Source organism: Rhinoderma darwinii, unplaced genomic scaffold (genome assembly GCF_050947455.1).
Source record: "Rhinoderma darwinii isolate aRhiDar2 unplaced genomic scaffold, aRhiDar2.hap1 Scaffold_2115, whole genome shotgun sequence".
NCBI lineage: Eukaryota > Metazoa > Chordata > Amphibia > Anura > Rhinodermatidae > Rhinoderma > Rhinoderma darwinii.
Window position 1 is genome coordinate 1 of NW_027462453.1, and position 19,254 is coordinate 19,254.

The 19,254-nt window shown below is 41.8% G+C and overlaps 1 protein-coding gene across 1 annotated transcript in view; it reads left to right on the forward strand.

The window, feature by feature from the left end:
* Window positions 1-4,409: 4,409 nt before the first annotated feature.
* KRTCAP2 (keratinocyte associated protein 2) overlaps window positions 4,410-19,254 on the forward strand; it is a 35,855-nt gene continuing 21,010 nt past the window's right edge. The window contains exon 1 of the mRNA XM_075848150.1: window positions 4,410-4,515. Coding sequence (XP_075704265.1) covers window positions 4,512-4,515 — 4 coding nt within the window. The 5' untranslated portion in view covers window positions 4,410-4,511. The remainder of the gene's footprint in view (window positions 4,516-19,254) is intronic.

A 19,254-nucleotide genomic window follows, 5' to 3' on the forward strand; every position in this document is an offset into this window, starting at 1 on the left:
TAATTTCATAATCTGTATAGTATTACATCTCTCAGTATATATATCATTATCTGTATAGTATTACATCTCTCAGTATATATATCATTATCTGTACAGTATTACATCTCTCAGTATATATCATTATCTGTACAGTATTACATCTCTCAGTATATATCATTATCTGTACAGTATTACATCTCTCAGTATATATCATTATCTGTATAGTATTACATCTCTCAGTATATATATCATTATCTGTATAGTATTACATCTCTCAGTATATATATCATTATCTGTATAGTATTACATCTCTCAGTATATATCATTATCTGTATAGTATTACATCTCTCAGTATATATATCATTATCTGTATAGTATAATCTCTCAGTATATATCATTATCTGTACAGTATTACATCTCTCAGTATATATCATTATCTGTACAGTATTACATCTCTCAGTATATATCATTATCTGTATAGTATACATCTCTCAGTATATATCATTATCTGTATAGTATTACATCTCTCAGTATATATATCATTATCTGTACAGTATTACATCTCTCAGTATATATATCATTATCTGTATAGTATTACATCTCTCAGTATATATCATTATCTGTATAGTATTACATCTCTCAGTATATATATCATTATCTGTATAGTATTACATCTCTCAGTATATATATCATTATCTGTATAGTATTACATCTCTCAGTATATATCATTATCTGTATAGTATTACATCTCTCATATATATATCATTATCTGTATAGTATTACATCTCTCAGTATATATATCATTATCTGTATAGTATTACATCTCTCAGTATATATCATTATCTGTATAGTATTACATCTCTCAGTATATATATCATTATCTGTATAGTATTACATCTCTCAGTATATATCATTATCTGTATAGTATTACATCTCTCAGTATATATATCATTATCTGTATAGTATTACATCTCTCAGTATATATCATTATCTGTATAGTATTACATCTCTCAGTATATATCATTATCTGTATAGTATTACATCTCTCAGTATATATCATTATCTGTACAGTATTACATCTCTCAGTATATATCATTATCTGTATAGTATTACATCTCTCAGTATATATATCATTATCTGTATAGTATTACATCTCTCAGTATATATCATTATCTGTACAGTATTACACCTCTCAGTATATATCATTATCTGTATAGTATTACATCTCTCAGTATATATATCTAATCTGTATAGTATACACACCTCTCAGTATATATCATTATCTGTATAGTATTACATCTCTCAGTATATATATCATTATCTGTATAGTATTACATCTCTCAGTATATATATCATTATCTGTATAGTATTACATCTCTCAGTATATATATCATTATCTGTATAGTATTACATCTCTCAGTATATATCATTATCTGTACAGTATTACATCTCTCAGTATATATCATTATCTGTACAGTATTACATCTCTCAGTATATATCATTATCTGTATAGTATTACATCTCTCAGTATATATCATTATCTGTATAGTATTACATCTCTCAGTATATATATCATTATCTGTACAGTATTACATCTCTCAGTATATATCATTATCTGTATAGTATTACATCTCTCAGTATATATATCATTATCTGTATAGTATTACATCTCTCAGTATATATATCATTATCTGTATAGTATTACATCTCTCAGTATATATATCATTATCTGTATAGTATTACATCTCTCAGTATATATCATTATCTGTACAGTATTACATCTCTCAGTATATATATCATTATCTGTATAGTATTACATCTCTCAGTATATATATCATTATCTGTATAGTATTACATCTCTCAGTATATATCATTATCTGTATAGTATTACATCTCTCAGTATATATCATTATCTGTATAGTATTACATCTCTCAGTATATATCATTATCTGTACAGTATTACATCTCTCAGTATATATATCATTATCTGTATAGTATTACATCTCTCAGTATATATATCATTATCTGTATAGTATTACATCTCTCAGTATATATCATTATCTGTATAGTATTACATCTCTCAGTATATATCATTATCTGTATAGTATTACATCTCTCAGTATATATCATTATCTGTACAGTATTACATCTCTCAGTATATATCATTATCTGTACAGTATTACATCTCTCAGTATATATCATTATCTGTATAGTATTACATCTCTCAGTATATATATCATTATCTGTATAGTATTACATCTCTCAGTATATATCATTATCTGTATAGTATTACATCTCTCAGTATATATATCATTATCTGTATAGTATTACATCTCTCAGTATATATCATTATCTGTATAGTATTACATCTCTCAGTATATATCATTATCTGTATAGTATTACATCTCTCAGTATATATATCATTATCTGTACAGTATTACATCTCTCAGTATATATCATTATCTGTATAGTATTACATCTCTCAGTATATATATCATTATCTGTATAGTATTACATCTCTCAGTATATATATCATTATCTGTATAGTATTACATCTCTCAGTATATATATCATTATCTGTATAGTATTACATCTCTCAGTATATATCATTATCTGTATAGTATTACATCTCTCAGTATATATATCATTATCTGTATAGTATTACATCTCTCAGTATATATATCATTATCTGATAGTATTACATCTCTCAGTATATATATCATTATCTGTACAGTATTACATCTCTCAGTATATATCATTATCTGTATAGTATTACATCTCTCAGTATATATATCATTATCTGTATAGTATTACATCTCTCAGTATATATCATTATCTGTATAGTATTACATCTCTCAGTATATATCATTATCTGTATAGTATTACATCTCTCAGTATATATCATTATCTGTATAGTATTACATCTCTCAGTATATATCATTATCTGTACAGTATTACATCTCTCAGTATATATCATTATCTGTACAGTATTACATCTCTCAGTATATATCATTATCTGTATAGTATTACATCTCTCAGTATATATATCATTATCTGTATAGTATTACATCTCTCAGTATATATCATTATCTGTATAGTATTACATCTCTCAGTATATATATCATTATCTGTATAGTATTACATCTCTCAGTATATATCATTATCTGTATAGTATTACATCTCTCAGTATATATCATTATCTGTATAGTATTACATCTCTCAGTATATATCATTATCTGTATAGTATTACATCTCTCAGTATATATATCATTATCTGTATAGTATTACATCTCTCAGTATATATATCATTATCTGTACAGTATTACATCTCTCAGTATATATATCATTATCTGTATAGTATTACATCTCTCAGTATATATATCATTATCTGTACAGTATTACATCTCTCAGTATATATATCATTATCTGTATAGTATTACATCTCTCAGTATATATATCATTATCTGTATAGTGTTACATCTCTCAGTATATATCATTATCTGTACAGTATTACATCTCTCAGTATATATATCATTATCTGTATAGTATTACATCTCTCAGTATATATCATTATCTGTATAGTATTACATCTCTCAGTATATATATCATTATCTGTATAGTATTACATCTCTCAGTATATATCATTATCTGTATAGTATTACATCTCTCAGTATATATCATTATCTGTATAGTATTACATCTCTCAGTATATATCATTATCTGTACAGTATTACATCTCTCAGTATATATATCATTATCTGTATAGTATTACATCTCTCAGTATATATATCATTATCTGTACAGTATTACATCTCTCAGTATATATATCATTATCTGTACAGTATTACATCTCTCAGTATATATCATTATCTGTATAGTATTACATCTCTCAGTATATATATCATTATCTGTATAGTATTACATCTCTCAGTATATATCATTATCTGTATAGTATTACATCTCTCAGTATATATATCATTATCTGTATAGTATTACATCTCTCAGTATATATATCATTATCTGTATAGTATTACATCTCTCAGTATATATCATTATCTGTACAGTATTACATCTCTCAGTATATATATCATTATCTGTATAGTATTACATCTCTCAGTATATATCATTATCTGTATAGTATTACATCTCTCAGTATATATCATTATCTGTATAGTATTACATCTCTCAGTATATATATCATTATCTGTATAGTATTACATCTCTCAGTATATATCATTATCTGTATAGTATTACATCTCTCAGTATATATCATTATCTGTATAGTATTACATCTCTCAGTATATATATCATTATCTGTATAGTATTACATCTCTCAGTATATCTCTCATTATCTGCACAGTATTACTTCTCCTCAGTCCTCCACCGCCAGGTGGCGCTCTTCTCCGGGCACGGCCGCTCTGGACTGTGGGAGTGGCTGTGACGTGCAGTGTCTCCTCCTCCGCCAGGTGGCGCTCCTCCTCCTCCTCCCGGGTTGTGAATTTGTCGGTGACGGACGGTTCGGTGGTGAAGAAATGGGTGAGTCCCGGGACCTCGAAGCGGGGGGATGGGGTGAGCTGGAGGAGGCGGCTGTAGTGCTGCATGCGGCAATTACTGGGGAGGTTGAGGCAGTGAGATGAGGCGGGAGGGTGACGTGTCCCAAACTCTATGCAGACTGATCCATTGTAACGAGTGACCTGACGAGACTGATACATTGTAACGAGTAACCTGACGAGACTGATCCATTGTAACGAGTGATCTGACGAGGCTGATCCATTGTAACGAGTGATCTGACGAGGCTGATCCATTGTAACGAGTGATCTGACGAGGCTGATCCATTGTAACGAGTGATCTGACGAGGCTGATCCATTGTAACGAGTGATCTGACGAGGCTGATCCATTGTAACGAGTGATCTGACGAGGCTGATCCATTGTAACGAGTGATCTGACGAGGCTGATCCATTGTAACGAGTGATCTGACGAGGCTGATCCATTGTAACGAGTGATCTGACGAGGCTGATCCATTGTAACGAGTGATCTGACGAGGCTGATACATTGTAACGAGTGATCTGACGAGGCTGATCCATTGTAACGAGTGATCTGACGAGACTGATACATTGTAACAAGTGACCTGACGAGGCTGATCCATTGTAACGAGTGACCTGACGAGACTGATACATTGTAACGAGTGACGAGACTGATACAGTGTAACGAGTGACGAGACTGATACATTGTAACGAGTGACGAGACTGATACATTGTAACGAGTGCCCAGACGAGACTGATCCATTGTAACGAGTGACCTGACGAGACTGATACAGTGTAACGAGTGACAAGACTGATACATTGTAACGAGTGACAAGACTGATACATTGTAACGAGTGACAAGACTGATACATTGTAACGAGTGACAAGACTGATACATTGTAACGAGTGACAAGACTGATACATTGTAACGAGCGATCTGACGAGGCTGATACATTGTAACGAGTGGCGAGACGAGACTGATACATTGTAACGAGCGACCTGACGAGACTGATCCATTGTACCGAGCGATCTGACGAGGCTGATACATTGTACCGAGTGATCTGACGAGGCTGATCCATTGTAACGAGTGACCTGATGAGACTGATACATTGTAACGAGTGATCTGACGAGGCTGATACATTGTAACGAGTGATCTGACGAGACTGATACATTGTACCGTGTGATCTGACGAGGCTGATACATTGTAACGAGTGACGTGACGAGGCTGATACATTGTAACGATTGACCTGACGAGGCTGATCCATTGTACCGAGTTACCTGACGAGGCTGATCCATTGTACCGAGCGATCTGACGAGGCTGATACATTGTAACGAGTGACCTGACGAGGCTGATACATTGTAACGAGTGACCTGACGAGTCTGATCCATTGTAACGAGTGATCTGACGAGGCTGATGCATTGTAACGAGCGATCTGACGAGGCTGATACATTGTAACGAGTGACCTGACGAGGCTGATCCATTGTAACGAGCGATCTGACGAGGCTGATCCATTGTAACGAGTGATCTGACGAGGCTGATCCATTGTAACGAGTGATCTGACGAGGCTGATCCATTGTAACGAGCGATCTGACGAGGCTGATACATTGTACCGAGCGATCTGACGAGGCTGATACATTGTAACGATTGACCTGACGAGGCTGATACATTGTAACGATTGACCTGACGAGACTGATACATTGTACCGAGCGATCTGACGAGACTGATACATTGTAACGAGTGACCTGACGAGACTGATACATTGTAACGAGTGACCTGACGAGACTGATACATTGTAACGAGTGATCTGACGAGGCTGATCCATTGTAACGAGTGACTTGACGAGGCTGATACATTGTACCGAGTGATCTGACGAGACTGATACATTGTAACGAGTGATCTGACGAGGCTGATCCATTGTACCGAGTGATCTGACGAGACTGATACATTGTAACGAGTGATCTGACGAGGCTGATCCATTGTACCGAGCGATCTGACGAGGCTGATCCATTGTAACGAGTGATCTGACGAGACTGATACATTGTAACGAGTGACCTGACGAGGCTGATGCATTGTAACGAGTGACCTGACGAGACTGATCCATTGTAACGAGTGATCTGACGAGGCTGATCCATTGTAACGAGTGATCTGACGAGGCTGATCCATTGTAACGAGCGATCTGACGAGGCTGATCCATTGTAACGAGCGATCTGACGAGGCTGATCCATTGTACCGAGTGATCTGACGAGACTGATCCATTGTAACGAGTGATCTGACGAGACTGATCCATTGTAACGAGTGATCTGACGAGACTGATCCATTGTAACGAGTGACCTGACGAGACTGATCCATTGTAACGAGTGACCTGACGAGACTGATACATTGTACCGAGTGACCTGACGAGACTGATACATTGTACCGAGTGACCTGACGAGGCTGATACATTGTAACGAGTGATCTGATGAGACTGATCCATTGTAACGAGTGACCTGACGAGACTGATCCATTGTAACGAGTGACCTGACGAGACTGATCCATTGTAACGAGTGACCTGACGAGGCTGATCCATTGTAACGAGTGATCTGACGAGGCTGATCCATTGTAACGAGTGATCTGACGAGGCTGATCCATTGTAACGAGTGACCTGACGAGACTGATCCATTGTAACGAGTGATCTGACGAGGCTGATCCATTGTAACGAGTGATCTGACGAGGCTGATCCATTGTAACGAGCGATCTGACGAGGCTGATCCATTGTAACGAGTGATCTGACGAGGCTGATCCATTGTAACGAGCGATCTGACGAGGCTGATCCATTGTACCGAGTGATCTGACGAGACTGATCCATTGTAACGAGTGATCTGACGAGACTGATCCATTGTAACGAGTGACCTGACGAGGCTGATCCATTGTACCGAGTGATCTGACGAGACTGATACATTGTAACGAGCGATCTGACGAGGCTGATCCATTGTAACGAGTGACCTGATGAGACTGATACATTGTACCGATTGATCTGACGAGACTGATCCATTGTAACGAGTGATCTGACGAGACTGATCCATTGTAACGAGTGATCTGACGAGACTGATCCATTGTAACGAGTGATCTGACGAGACTGATCCATTGTAACGAGTGATCTGACGAGACTGATCCATTGTAACGAGTGATCTGACGAGACTGATCCATTGTAACGAGTGACATGACGAGGCTGATCCATTGTACCGAGTGATCTGACGAGACTGATACATTGTACCGATTGATCTGACGAGACTGATACATTGTAACGAGCGATCTGACGAGGCTGATCCATTGTAACGAGTGACCTGACGAGACTGATACATTGTACCGATTGATCTGACGAGACTGATACATTGTAACGAGCGATCTGACGAGGCTGATCCATTGTAACGAGTGATCTGACGAGACTGATCCATTGTACCGATTGATCTGACGAGACTGATCCATTGTAACGAGTGATCTGACGAGGCTGATCCATTGTACCGATTGATCTGACGAGACTGATCCATTGTAACGAGTGATCTGACGATGCTGATACATTGTAACGAGTGACCTGACGAGGCTGATCCATTGTAACGATTGACCTGACGAGGCTGATCCATTGTAACGAGTGACCTGACGAGGCTGATACATTGTACCGAGTGATCTGACGAGGCTGATACATTGTAACGAGTGACGAGACTGATACATGGTAACGAGTGACGAGACTGATACATGGTAACGAGTGACGAGACTGATACATTGTAACGAGTGACGAGACTGATACATTGTAACGAGTGACGAGACTGATACATTGTAACGAGTGACGAGACTGATACATTGTAACGAGTGACGAGACTGATACATTGTAACGAGTGACGAGACTGATACATTGTAACGAGTGACGAGACTGATACATTGTAACGAGTGACGAGACTGATACATTGTAACGAGTGACGAGACTGATACATTGTAACGAGTGACGAGACTGATACATTGTAACGAGTGACGAGACTGATACATTGTAACGAGTGATGAGACTGATACATTGTAACGAGTGACGAGACTGATACATTGTAACGGGTGACGAGACTGATACAGTTTAACGAGTGATGAGACTGATACATTGTAACGAGTGACGAGACTGATACATTGTAACGAGCGATCTGACGAGGCTGATGCATTGTAACGAGTGACGAGACTGATACATTGTAACGAGTGCCGAGACGAGACTGATACATTGTAACGAGTGACGAGACTGATACATTGTAACGAGTGACGAGACTGATACATTGTAACGAGTGACGAGACTGATACATTGTAACGAGTGACCTGACGAGACTGATACATTGTAACGAGTGACCTGACGAGACTGATACATTGTAACGAGTGATCTGACGAGACTGATCCATTGTACCGAGTGACCTGACGAGGCTGATACATTGTACCGAGTGACCTGACGAGGCTGATCCATTGTAACGAGTGACCTGACGAGACTGATCCATTGTAACGAGTGACCTGACGAGACTGATCCATTGTAACGAGTGACCTGACGAGACTGATACATTGTAACGATTGACCTGACGAGGCTGATCCATTGTACCGAGCGATCTGACGAGGCTGATACATTGTACCGAGTGATCTGAAGAGACTGATCCATTGTAACGAGTGACCTGATGAGACTGATACATTGTAACGAGTGATGTGACGAGGCTGATACATTGTAACGAGCGAGCTGACGAGGCTGATCCATTGTACCGAGCGATCTGACGAGGCTGATACATTGTAACGAGTGACCTGACGAGACTGATACATTGTAACGAGCGATCTGACGAGGCTGATACATTGTAACGAGTGATCTGACGAGGCTGATCCATTGTACCGAGGGATCTGACGAGGCTGATACATTGTAACGATTGACCTGACGAGGCTGATACATTGTAACGAGTGACCTGACGAGGCTGATCCATTGTAACGAGCGATCTGACGAGGCTGATACATTGTAACGAGCGATCTGACGAGGCTGATACATTGTAACGAGTGATCTGACGAGACTGATCCATTGTACCGAGTGATCTGACGAGACTGATCCATTGTACCGAGCGATCTGACGAGGCTGATCCATTGTAACGAGCGACCTGACGAGGCTGATACATTGTACCGAGTGACCTGACGAGGCTGATACATTGTACCGAGTGATCTGACGAGACTGATACATTGTAACGAGCGATCTGACGAGACTGATCCATTGTAACGAGCGATCTGACGAGGCTGATCCATTGTAACGAGCGATCTGACGAGGCTGATCCATTGTAACGAGCGATCTGACGAGGCTGATCCATTGTAACGAGCGATCTGACGAGGCTGATACATTGTAACGATTGACCTGACGAGGCTGATCCATTGTAACGATTGACCTGACGAGGCTGATCCATTGTAACGAGTGACGAGACTGATACATGGTAACGAGTGACGAGACTTATACATTGTAACGAGTGACGAGACTTATACATTGTAACGAGTGACTAGACTGATACATTGTAGCGAGTGACGAGACTTATACATTGTAACGAGTGACGAGACTGATACATTGTAACGAGTGACGAGACTGATACATTGTAACGAGTGACGAGACTGATACATTGTTACGAGTGACAAGACTGATACATTGTAACGAGTGACCTGACGAGACTGATACATTGTAACGAGTGACCTGACGAGACTGATACATTGTAACGAGTGACGAGACTGATTCATGGTAACGAGTGACGAGACTGATACATTGTAACGAGTGACGAGACTGATCCATTGTAACGAGTGACGAGACTGATACATTGTACCGATTGATCTGACGAGGCTGATCCATTGTACCGAGCGATCTGACGAGGCTGATCCATTGTAACGAGTGACCTGACGAGGCTGATCCATTGTAACGAGTGACCTGACGAGGATGATCCATTGTAACGAGTGACCTGACGAGACTGATACATTGTAACGAGTGACGAGACTGATACATTGTAACGAGTGACCTGACGAGGCTGATACATTGTACCGAGTGATCTGACGAGGCTGATCCATTGTAACGAGTGACCTGACGAGGCTGATACATTGTACCGAGTGATCTGACGAGGCTGATACATTGTAACGAGTGACGAGACTGATACATGGTAACGAGTGACGAGACTGATACATGGTAACGAGTGACGAGACTGATACATTGTAACGAGTGACGAGACTGATACATTGTAACGAGTGACGAGACTGATACATTGTAACGAGTGACGAGACTGATACATTGTAACGAGTGACGAGACTGATACATTGTAACGAGTGACGAGACTGATACATTGTAACGAGTGACGAGACTGATACATTGTAACGAGTGACGAGACTGATACATTGTAACGAGTGACGAGACTGATACATTGTAACGAGTGACGAGACTGATACATTGTAACGAGTGACGAGACTGATACATTGTAACGAGTGATGAGACTGATACATTGTAACGAGTGACGAGACTGATACATTGTAACGGGTGACGAGACTGATACAGTTTAACGAGTGATGAGACTGATACATTGTAACGAGTGACGAGACTGATACATTGTAACGAGCGATCTGACGAGGCTGATGCATTGTAACGAGTGCCGAGACGAGACTGATACATTGTAACGAGTGACGAGACTGATACATTGTAACGAGTGACGAGACTGATACATTGTAACGAGTGACGAGACTGATACATTGTAACGAGTGACCTGACGAGACTGATACATTGTAACGAGTGACCTGACGAGACTGATACATTGTAACGAGTGATCTGACGAGACTGATCCATTGTACCGAGTGACCTGACGAGGCTGATACATTGTACCGAGTGACCTGACGAGGCTGATCCATTGTAACGAGTGACCTGACGAGACTGATCCATTGTAACGAGTGACCTGACGAGACTGATCCATTGTAACGAGTGACCTGACGAGACTGATACATTGTAACGATTGACCTGACGAGGCTGATCCATTGTACCGAGCGATCTGACGAGGCTGATACATTGTACCGAGTGATCTGAAGAGACTGATCCATTGTAACGAGTGACCTGATGAGACTGATACATTGTAACGAGTGATGTGACGAGGCTGATACATTGTAACGAGCGAGCTGACGAGGCTGATCCATTGTACCGAGCGATCTGACGAGGCTGATACATTGTAACGAGTGACCTGACGAGACTGATACATTGTAACGAGCGATCTGACGAGGCTGATACATTGTAACGAGTGATCTGACGAGGCTGATCCATTGTACCGAGGGATCTGACGAGGCTGATACATTGTAACGATTGACCTGACGAGGCTGATACATTGTAACGAGTGACCTGACGAGGCTGATCCATTGTAACGAGCGATCTGACGAGGCTGATACATTGTAACGAGCGATCTGACGAGGCTGATACATTGTAACGAGTGATCTGACGAGACTGATCCATTGTACCGAGTGATCTGACGAGACTGATCCATTGTACCGAGCGATCTGACGAGGCTGATCCATTGTAACGAGCGACCTGACGAGGCTGATACATTGTACCGAGTGACCTGACGAGGCTGATACATTGTACCGAGTGATCTGACGAGACTGATACATTGTAACGAGCGATCTGACGAGACTGATCCATTGTAACGAGCGATCTGACGAGGCTGATCCATTGTAACGAGCGATCTGACGAGGCTGATCCATTGTAACGAGCGATCTGACGAGGCTGATCCATTGTAACGAGCGATCTGACGAGGCTGATACATTGTAACGATTGACCTGACGAGGCTGATCCATTGTAACGATTGACCTGACGAGGCTGATCCATTGTAACGAGTGACGAGACTGATACATGGTAACGAGTGACGAGACTTATACATTGTAACGAGTGACGAGACTTATACATTGTAACGAGTGACTAGACTGATACATTGTAGCGAGTGACGAGACTTATACATTGTAACGAGTGACGAGACTGATACATTGTAACGAGTGACGAGACTGATACATTGTAACGAGTGACGAGACTGATACATTGTTACGAGTGACAAGACTGATACATTGTAACGAGTGACCTGACGAGACTGATACATTGTAACGAGTGACCTGACGAGACTGATACATTGTAACGAGTGACGAGACTGATTCATGGTAACGAGTGACGAGACTGATACATTGTAACGAGTGACGAGACTGATCCATTGTAACGAGTGACGAGACTGATACATTGTACCGATTGATCTGACGAGGCTGATCCATTGTACCGAGCGATCTGACGAGGCTGATCCATTGTAACGAGTGACCTGACGAGGCTGATCCATTGTAACGAGTGACCTGACGAGGATGATCCATTGTAACGAGTGACCTGACGAGACTGATACATTGTAACGAGTGACGAGACTGATACATTGTAACGAGTGACCTGACGAGACTGATACATTGTAACGATTGACCTGACGAGGCTGATCCATTGTACCGAGCGATCTGACGAGGCTGATACATTGTACCGAGTGATCTGACGAGACTGATCCATTGTAACGAGTGACCTGACGAGACTGATACATTGTACCGAGTGATGTGACGAGGCTGATACATTGTAACGAGTGACCTGACGAGACTGATACATTGTACCGAGTGACCTGACGAGGCTGATCCATTGTAACGAGTGATCTGACGAGGCTGATACATTGTACCGAGTGATGTGACGAGGCTGATACATTGTAACGAGTGATGTGACGAGGCTGATACATTGTAACGAGTGATGTGACGAGGCTGATACATTGTACCGAGTGATCTGACAAGACTGATCCATTGTAACGAGTGACCTGATGAGACTGATACATTGTAACGATTGACCTGACGAGACTGATACATTGTAACGAGCGATCTGACGAGGCTGATACATTGTACCGAGCGATCTGACGAGGCTGATACATTGTAACGATTGACCTGACGAGACTGATCCATTGTACCGAGTGATCTGACGAGACTGATCCATTGTACCGAGTGATCTGACGAGGCTGATCCATTGTACCGAGCGATCTGACGAGGCTGATCCATTGTAACGAGCGATCTGACGAGACTGATACATTGTACCGAGTGACCTGACGAGGCTGATCCATTGTAACGATTGACCTGACGAGACTGATCCATTGTAACGATTGACCTGACGAGGCTGATCCATTGTACGGAGCGATCTGACGAGGCTGATCCATTGTAACGATTGACCTGACGAGACTGATACATTGTAACGAGTGACCTGACGAGACTGATCCATTGTAACGAGTGACCTGACGAGGCTGATCCATTGTAACGATTGACCTGACGAGGCTGATCCATTGTAACGAGTGACCTGACGAGACTGATCCATTGTACCGAGTGATCTGACGAGGCTGATACATTGTAACGATTGACCTGACGAGACTGATACATTGTTACGAGTGACGAGACTGATACATTGTAACGGGTGACGAGACTGATACATGGTAACGAGTGACGAGACTGATACATTGTAATGATTGACCTGACGAGACTGATACATTGTAACGAGTGACGAGACTGATACATTGTACCGAGTGATCTGACGAGGCTGATACATTGTAACGATTGACCTGACGAGACTGATACATTGTTACGAGTGACGAGACTGATACATTGTAACGGGTGACGAGACTGATACATGGTAACGAGCGACGAGACTGATACATTGTAACGAGCGACGAGACTGATACATTGTAACGAGTGACGAGACTGATACATTGTAACGAGTGACGAGACTGATACAGTGTAACGAGTGACTAGACTGATACATTGTAACGAGTGACGAGACTGATACATTGTAACGGGTGACGAGACTGATACAGTTTAACGAGTGATGAGACTGATACATTGTAACGAGTGACGAGACTGATACATTGTAACGAGTGACGAGACTGATACATTGTAACGAGTGACGAGACTGATACATTGTAACGAGTGACGAGACTGATACATTGTAACGAGTGACGAGACTGATACATTGTAACGAGTGACGAGACTGATACATTGTAACGAGCGACGAGACTGATACATTGTAACGAGCGACGAGACTGATACATTGTAACGAGTGACGAGACTGATACATTGTGACGAGACTGATACATTGTAACGAGCGACGAGACTGATACATTGTAACGAGCGACGAGACTGATACATTGTAACGAGCGACGAGACTGATACATTGTAACGAGCGACGAGACTGATACATTGTAACGAGCGACGAGACTGATACATTGTAACGAGTGACGAGACTGATACATTGTAACGAGTGATCTGACGAGACTGATCCATTGTAACGAGTGACTAGACTGATACATTGTAACGAGTGACTAGACTGATACATTGTAACGAGTGACGAGACTGATCCATTGTACCGAGTGATCTGACGAGACTGATCCATTGTAACGAGTGACCTGATGAGACTGATACATTGTAACGAGTGATCTGACGAGGCTGATACATTGTAACGAGTGATCTGACGAGACTGATACATTGTACCGAGTGATCTGACGAGGCTGATACATTGTAACGAGTGATGTGACGAGGCTGATACATTGTAACGAGCGAGCTGACGAGACTGATCCATTGTACCGAGCGATCTGACGAGGCTGATCCATTGTAACGAGCGACCTGACGAGGCTGATACATTGTAACGAGTGACCTGACGAGGCTGATACATTGTACCGAGTGATCTGACGAGACTGATACATTGTAACGAGTGACCTGACGAGACTGATACATTGTACCGAGTGACCTGACGAGACTGATACATTGTAACGAGTGATCTGACGAGACTGATACATTGTAACGAGCGATCTGACGAGACTGATACATTGTAACGATTGACCTGACGAGGCTGATACATTGTAACGATTGACCTGACGAGGCTGATCCATTGTAACGAGTGACAAGACGGATCCATTGTAACGAGTGACCTGACGAGGCTGATACATTGTAACGAGTGACCTGACGAGGCTGATCCATTGTAACGATTGACCTGACGAGGCTGATCCATTGTAACGAGTGACGAGACTGATACATGGTAACGAGTGACGAGACTTATACATTGTAACGAGTGACGAGACTTATACATTGTAACGAGTGACTAGACTGATACATTGTAGCGAGTGACGAGACTTATACATTGTAACGAGTGACGAGACTGATACATTGTAACGAGTGACGAGACTGATACATTGTAACGAGTGACGAGACTGATACATTGTAACGAGTGACGAGACTGATACATTGTAACGAGTCTGATACATTGTACCGAGTGATCTGACGAGACTGATACATTGTAACGAGTGACCTGACGAGACTGATACATTGTAACGAGTGACCTGACGAGACTGATACATTGTACCGAGTGATCTGACAAGACTGATACATTGTAACGAGTGACCTGACGAGACTGATACATTGTAACGAGTGACCTGACGAGACTGATACATTGTAACGAGTGACGAGACTGATTCATGGTAACGAGTGACGAGACTGATACATTGTAACGAGTGACGAGACTGATCCATTGTAACGAGTGACGAGACTGATACATTGTACCGATTGATCTGACGAGGCTGATCCATTGTACCGAGCGATCTGACGAGGCTGATCCATTGTAACGAGTGACCTGACGAGGCTGATCCATTGTAACGAGTGACCTGACGAGGATGATCCATTGTAACGAGTGACCTGACGGATCCATTGTAACGAGTGACCTGACGAGGCTGATACATTGTAACGAGTGACCTGACGAGGCTGATCCATTGTAACGATTGACCTGACGAGGCTGATCCATTGTAACGAGTGACGAGACTGATACATGGTAACGAGTGACGAGACTTATACATTGTAACGAGTGACGAGACTTATACATTGTAACGAGTGACTAGACTGATACATTGTAGCGAGTGACGAGACTTATACATTGTAACGAGTGACGAGACTGATACATTGTAACGAGTGACGAGACTGATACATTGTAACGAGTGACGAGACTGATACATTGTTACGAGTGACAAGACTGATACATTGTAACGAGTGACCTGACGAGACTGATACATTGTAACGAGTGACCTGACGAGACTGATACATTGTAACGAGTGACGAGACTGATTCATGGTAACGAGTGACGAGACTGATACATTGTAACGAGTGACGAGACTGATCCATTGTAACGAGTGACGAGACTGATACATTGTACCGATTGATCTGACGAGGCTGATCCATTGTACCGAGCGATCTGACGAGGCTGATCCATTGTAACGAGTGACCTGACGAGGCTGATCCATTGTAACGAGTGACCTGACGAGGATGATCCATTGTAACGAGTGACCTGACGAGACTGATACATTGTAACGAGTGACGAGACTGATACATTGTAACGAGTGACCTGACGAGACTGATACATTGTAACGATTGACCTGACGAGGCTGATCCATTGTACCGAGCGATCTGACGAGGCTGATACATTGTACCGAGTGATCTGACGAGACTGATCCATTGTAACGAGTGACCTGACGAGACTGATACATTGTACCGAGTGATGTGACGAGGCTGATACATTGTAACGAGTGACCTGACGAGACTGATACATTGTACCGAGTGACCTGACGAGGCTGATCCATTGTAACGAGTGATCTGACGAGGCTGATACATTGTACCGAGTGATGTGACGAGGCTGATACATTGTAACGAGTGATGTGACGAGGCTGATACATTGTAACGAGTGATGTGACGAGGCTGATACATTGTACCGAGTGATCTGACAAGACTGATCCATTGTAACGAGTGACCTGATGAGACTGATACATTGTAACGATTGACCTGACGAGACTGATACATTGTAACGAGCGATCTGACGAGGCTGATACATTGTACCGAGCGATCTGACGAGGCTGATACATTGTAACGATTGACCTGACGAGACTGATCCATTGTACCGAGTGATCTGACGAGACTGATCCATTGTACCGAGTGATCTGACGAGGCTGATCCATTGTACCGAGCGATCTGACGAGGCTGATCCATTGTAACGAGCGATCTGACGAGACTGATACATTGTACCGAGTGACCTGACGAGGCTGATCCATTGTAACGATTGACCTGACGAGACTGATCCATTGTAACGATTGACCTGACGAGGCTGATCCATTGTACGGAGCGATCTGACGAGGCTGATCCATTGTAACGATTGACCTGACGAGACTGATACATTGTAACGAGTGACCTGACGAGACTGATCCATTGTAACGAGTGACCTGACGAGGCTGATCCATTGTAACGATTGACCTGACGAGGCTGATCCATTGTAACGAGTGACCTGACGAGACTGATCCATTGTACCGAGTGATCTGACGAGGCTGATACATTGTAACGATTGACCTGACGAGACTGATACATTGTTACGAGTGACGAGACTGATACATTGTAACGGGTGACGAGACTGATACATGGTAACGAGTGACGAGACTGATACATTGTAATGATTGACCTGACGAGACTGATACATTGTAACGAGTGACGAGACTGATACATTGTACCGAGTGATCTGACGAGGCTGATACATTGTAACGATTGACCTGACGAGACTGATACATTGTTACGAGTGACGAGACTGATACATTGTAACGGGTGACGAGACTGATACATGGTAACGAGCGACGAGACTGATACATTGTAACGAGCGACGAGACTGATACATTGTAACGAGTGACGAGACTGATACATTGTAACGAGTGACGAGACTGATACAGTGTAACGAGTGACTAGACTGATACATTGTAACGAGTGACGAGACTGATACATTGTAACGGGTGACGAGACTGATACAGTTTAACGAGTGATGAGACTGATACATTGTAACGAGTGACGAGACTGATACATTGTAACGAGTGACGAGACTGATACATTGTAACGAGTGACGAGACTGATACATTGTAACGAGTGACGAGACTGATACATTGTAACGAGTGACGAGACTGATACATTGTAACGAGTGACGAGACTGATACATTGTAACGAGCGACGAGACTGATACATTGTAACGAGCGACGAGACTGATACATTGTAACGAGTGACGAGACTGATACATTGTGACGAGACTGATACATTGTAACGAGCGACGAGACTGATACATTGTAACGAGCGACGAGACTGATACATTGTAACGAGCGACGAGACTGATACATTGTAACGAGCGACGAGACTGATACATTGTAACGAGCGACGAGACTGATACATTGTAACGAGTGACGAGACTGATACATTGTAACGAGTGATCTGACGAGACTGATCCATTGTAACGAGTGACTAGACTGATACATTGTAACGAGTGACGAGACTGATCCATTGTAACGAGTGATCTGACGAGACTGATACATTGTAACGAGTGACCTGACGAGGCTGATGCATTGTAACGAGTGACCTGACGAGACTGATCCATTGTAACGAGTGATCTGACGAGGCTGATCCATTGTAACGAGTGATCTGACGAGGCTGATCCATTGTAACGAGCGATCTGACGAGGCTGATCCATTGTAACGAGCGATCTGACGAGGCTGATCCATTGTACCGAGTGATCTGACGAGACTGATCCATTGTAACGAGTGATCTGACGAGACTGATCCATTGTAACGAGTGATCTGACGAGACTGATCCATTGTAACGATTGACCTG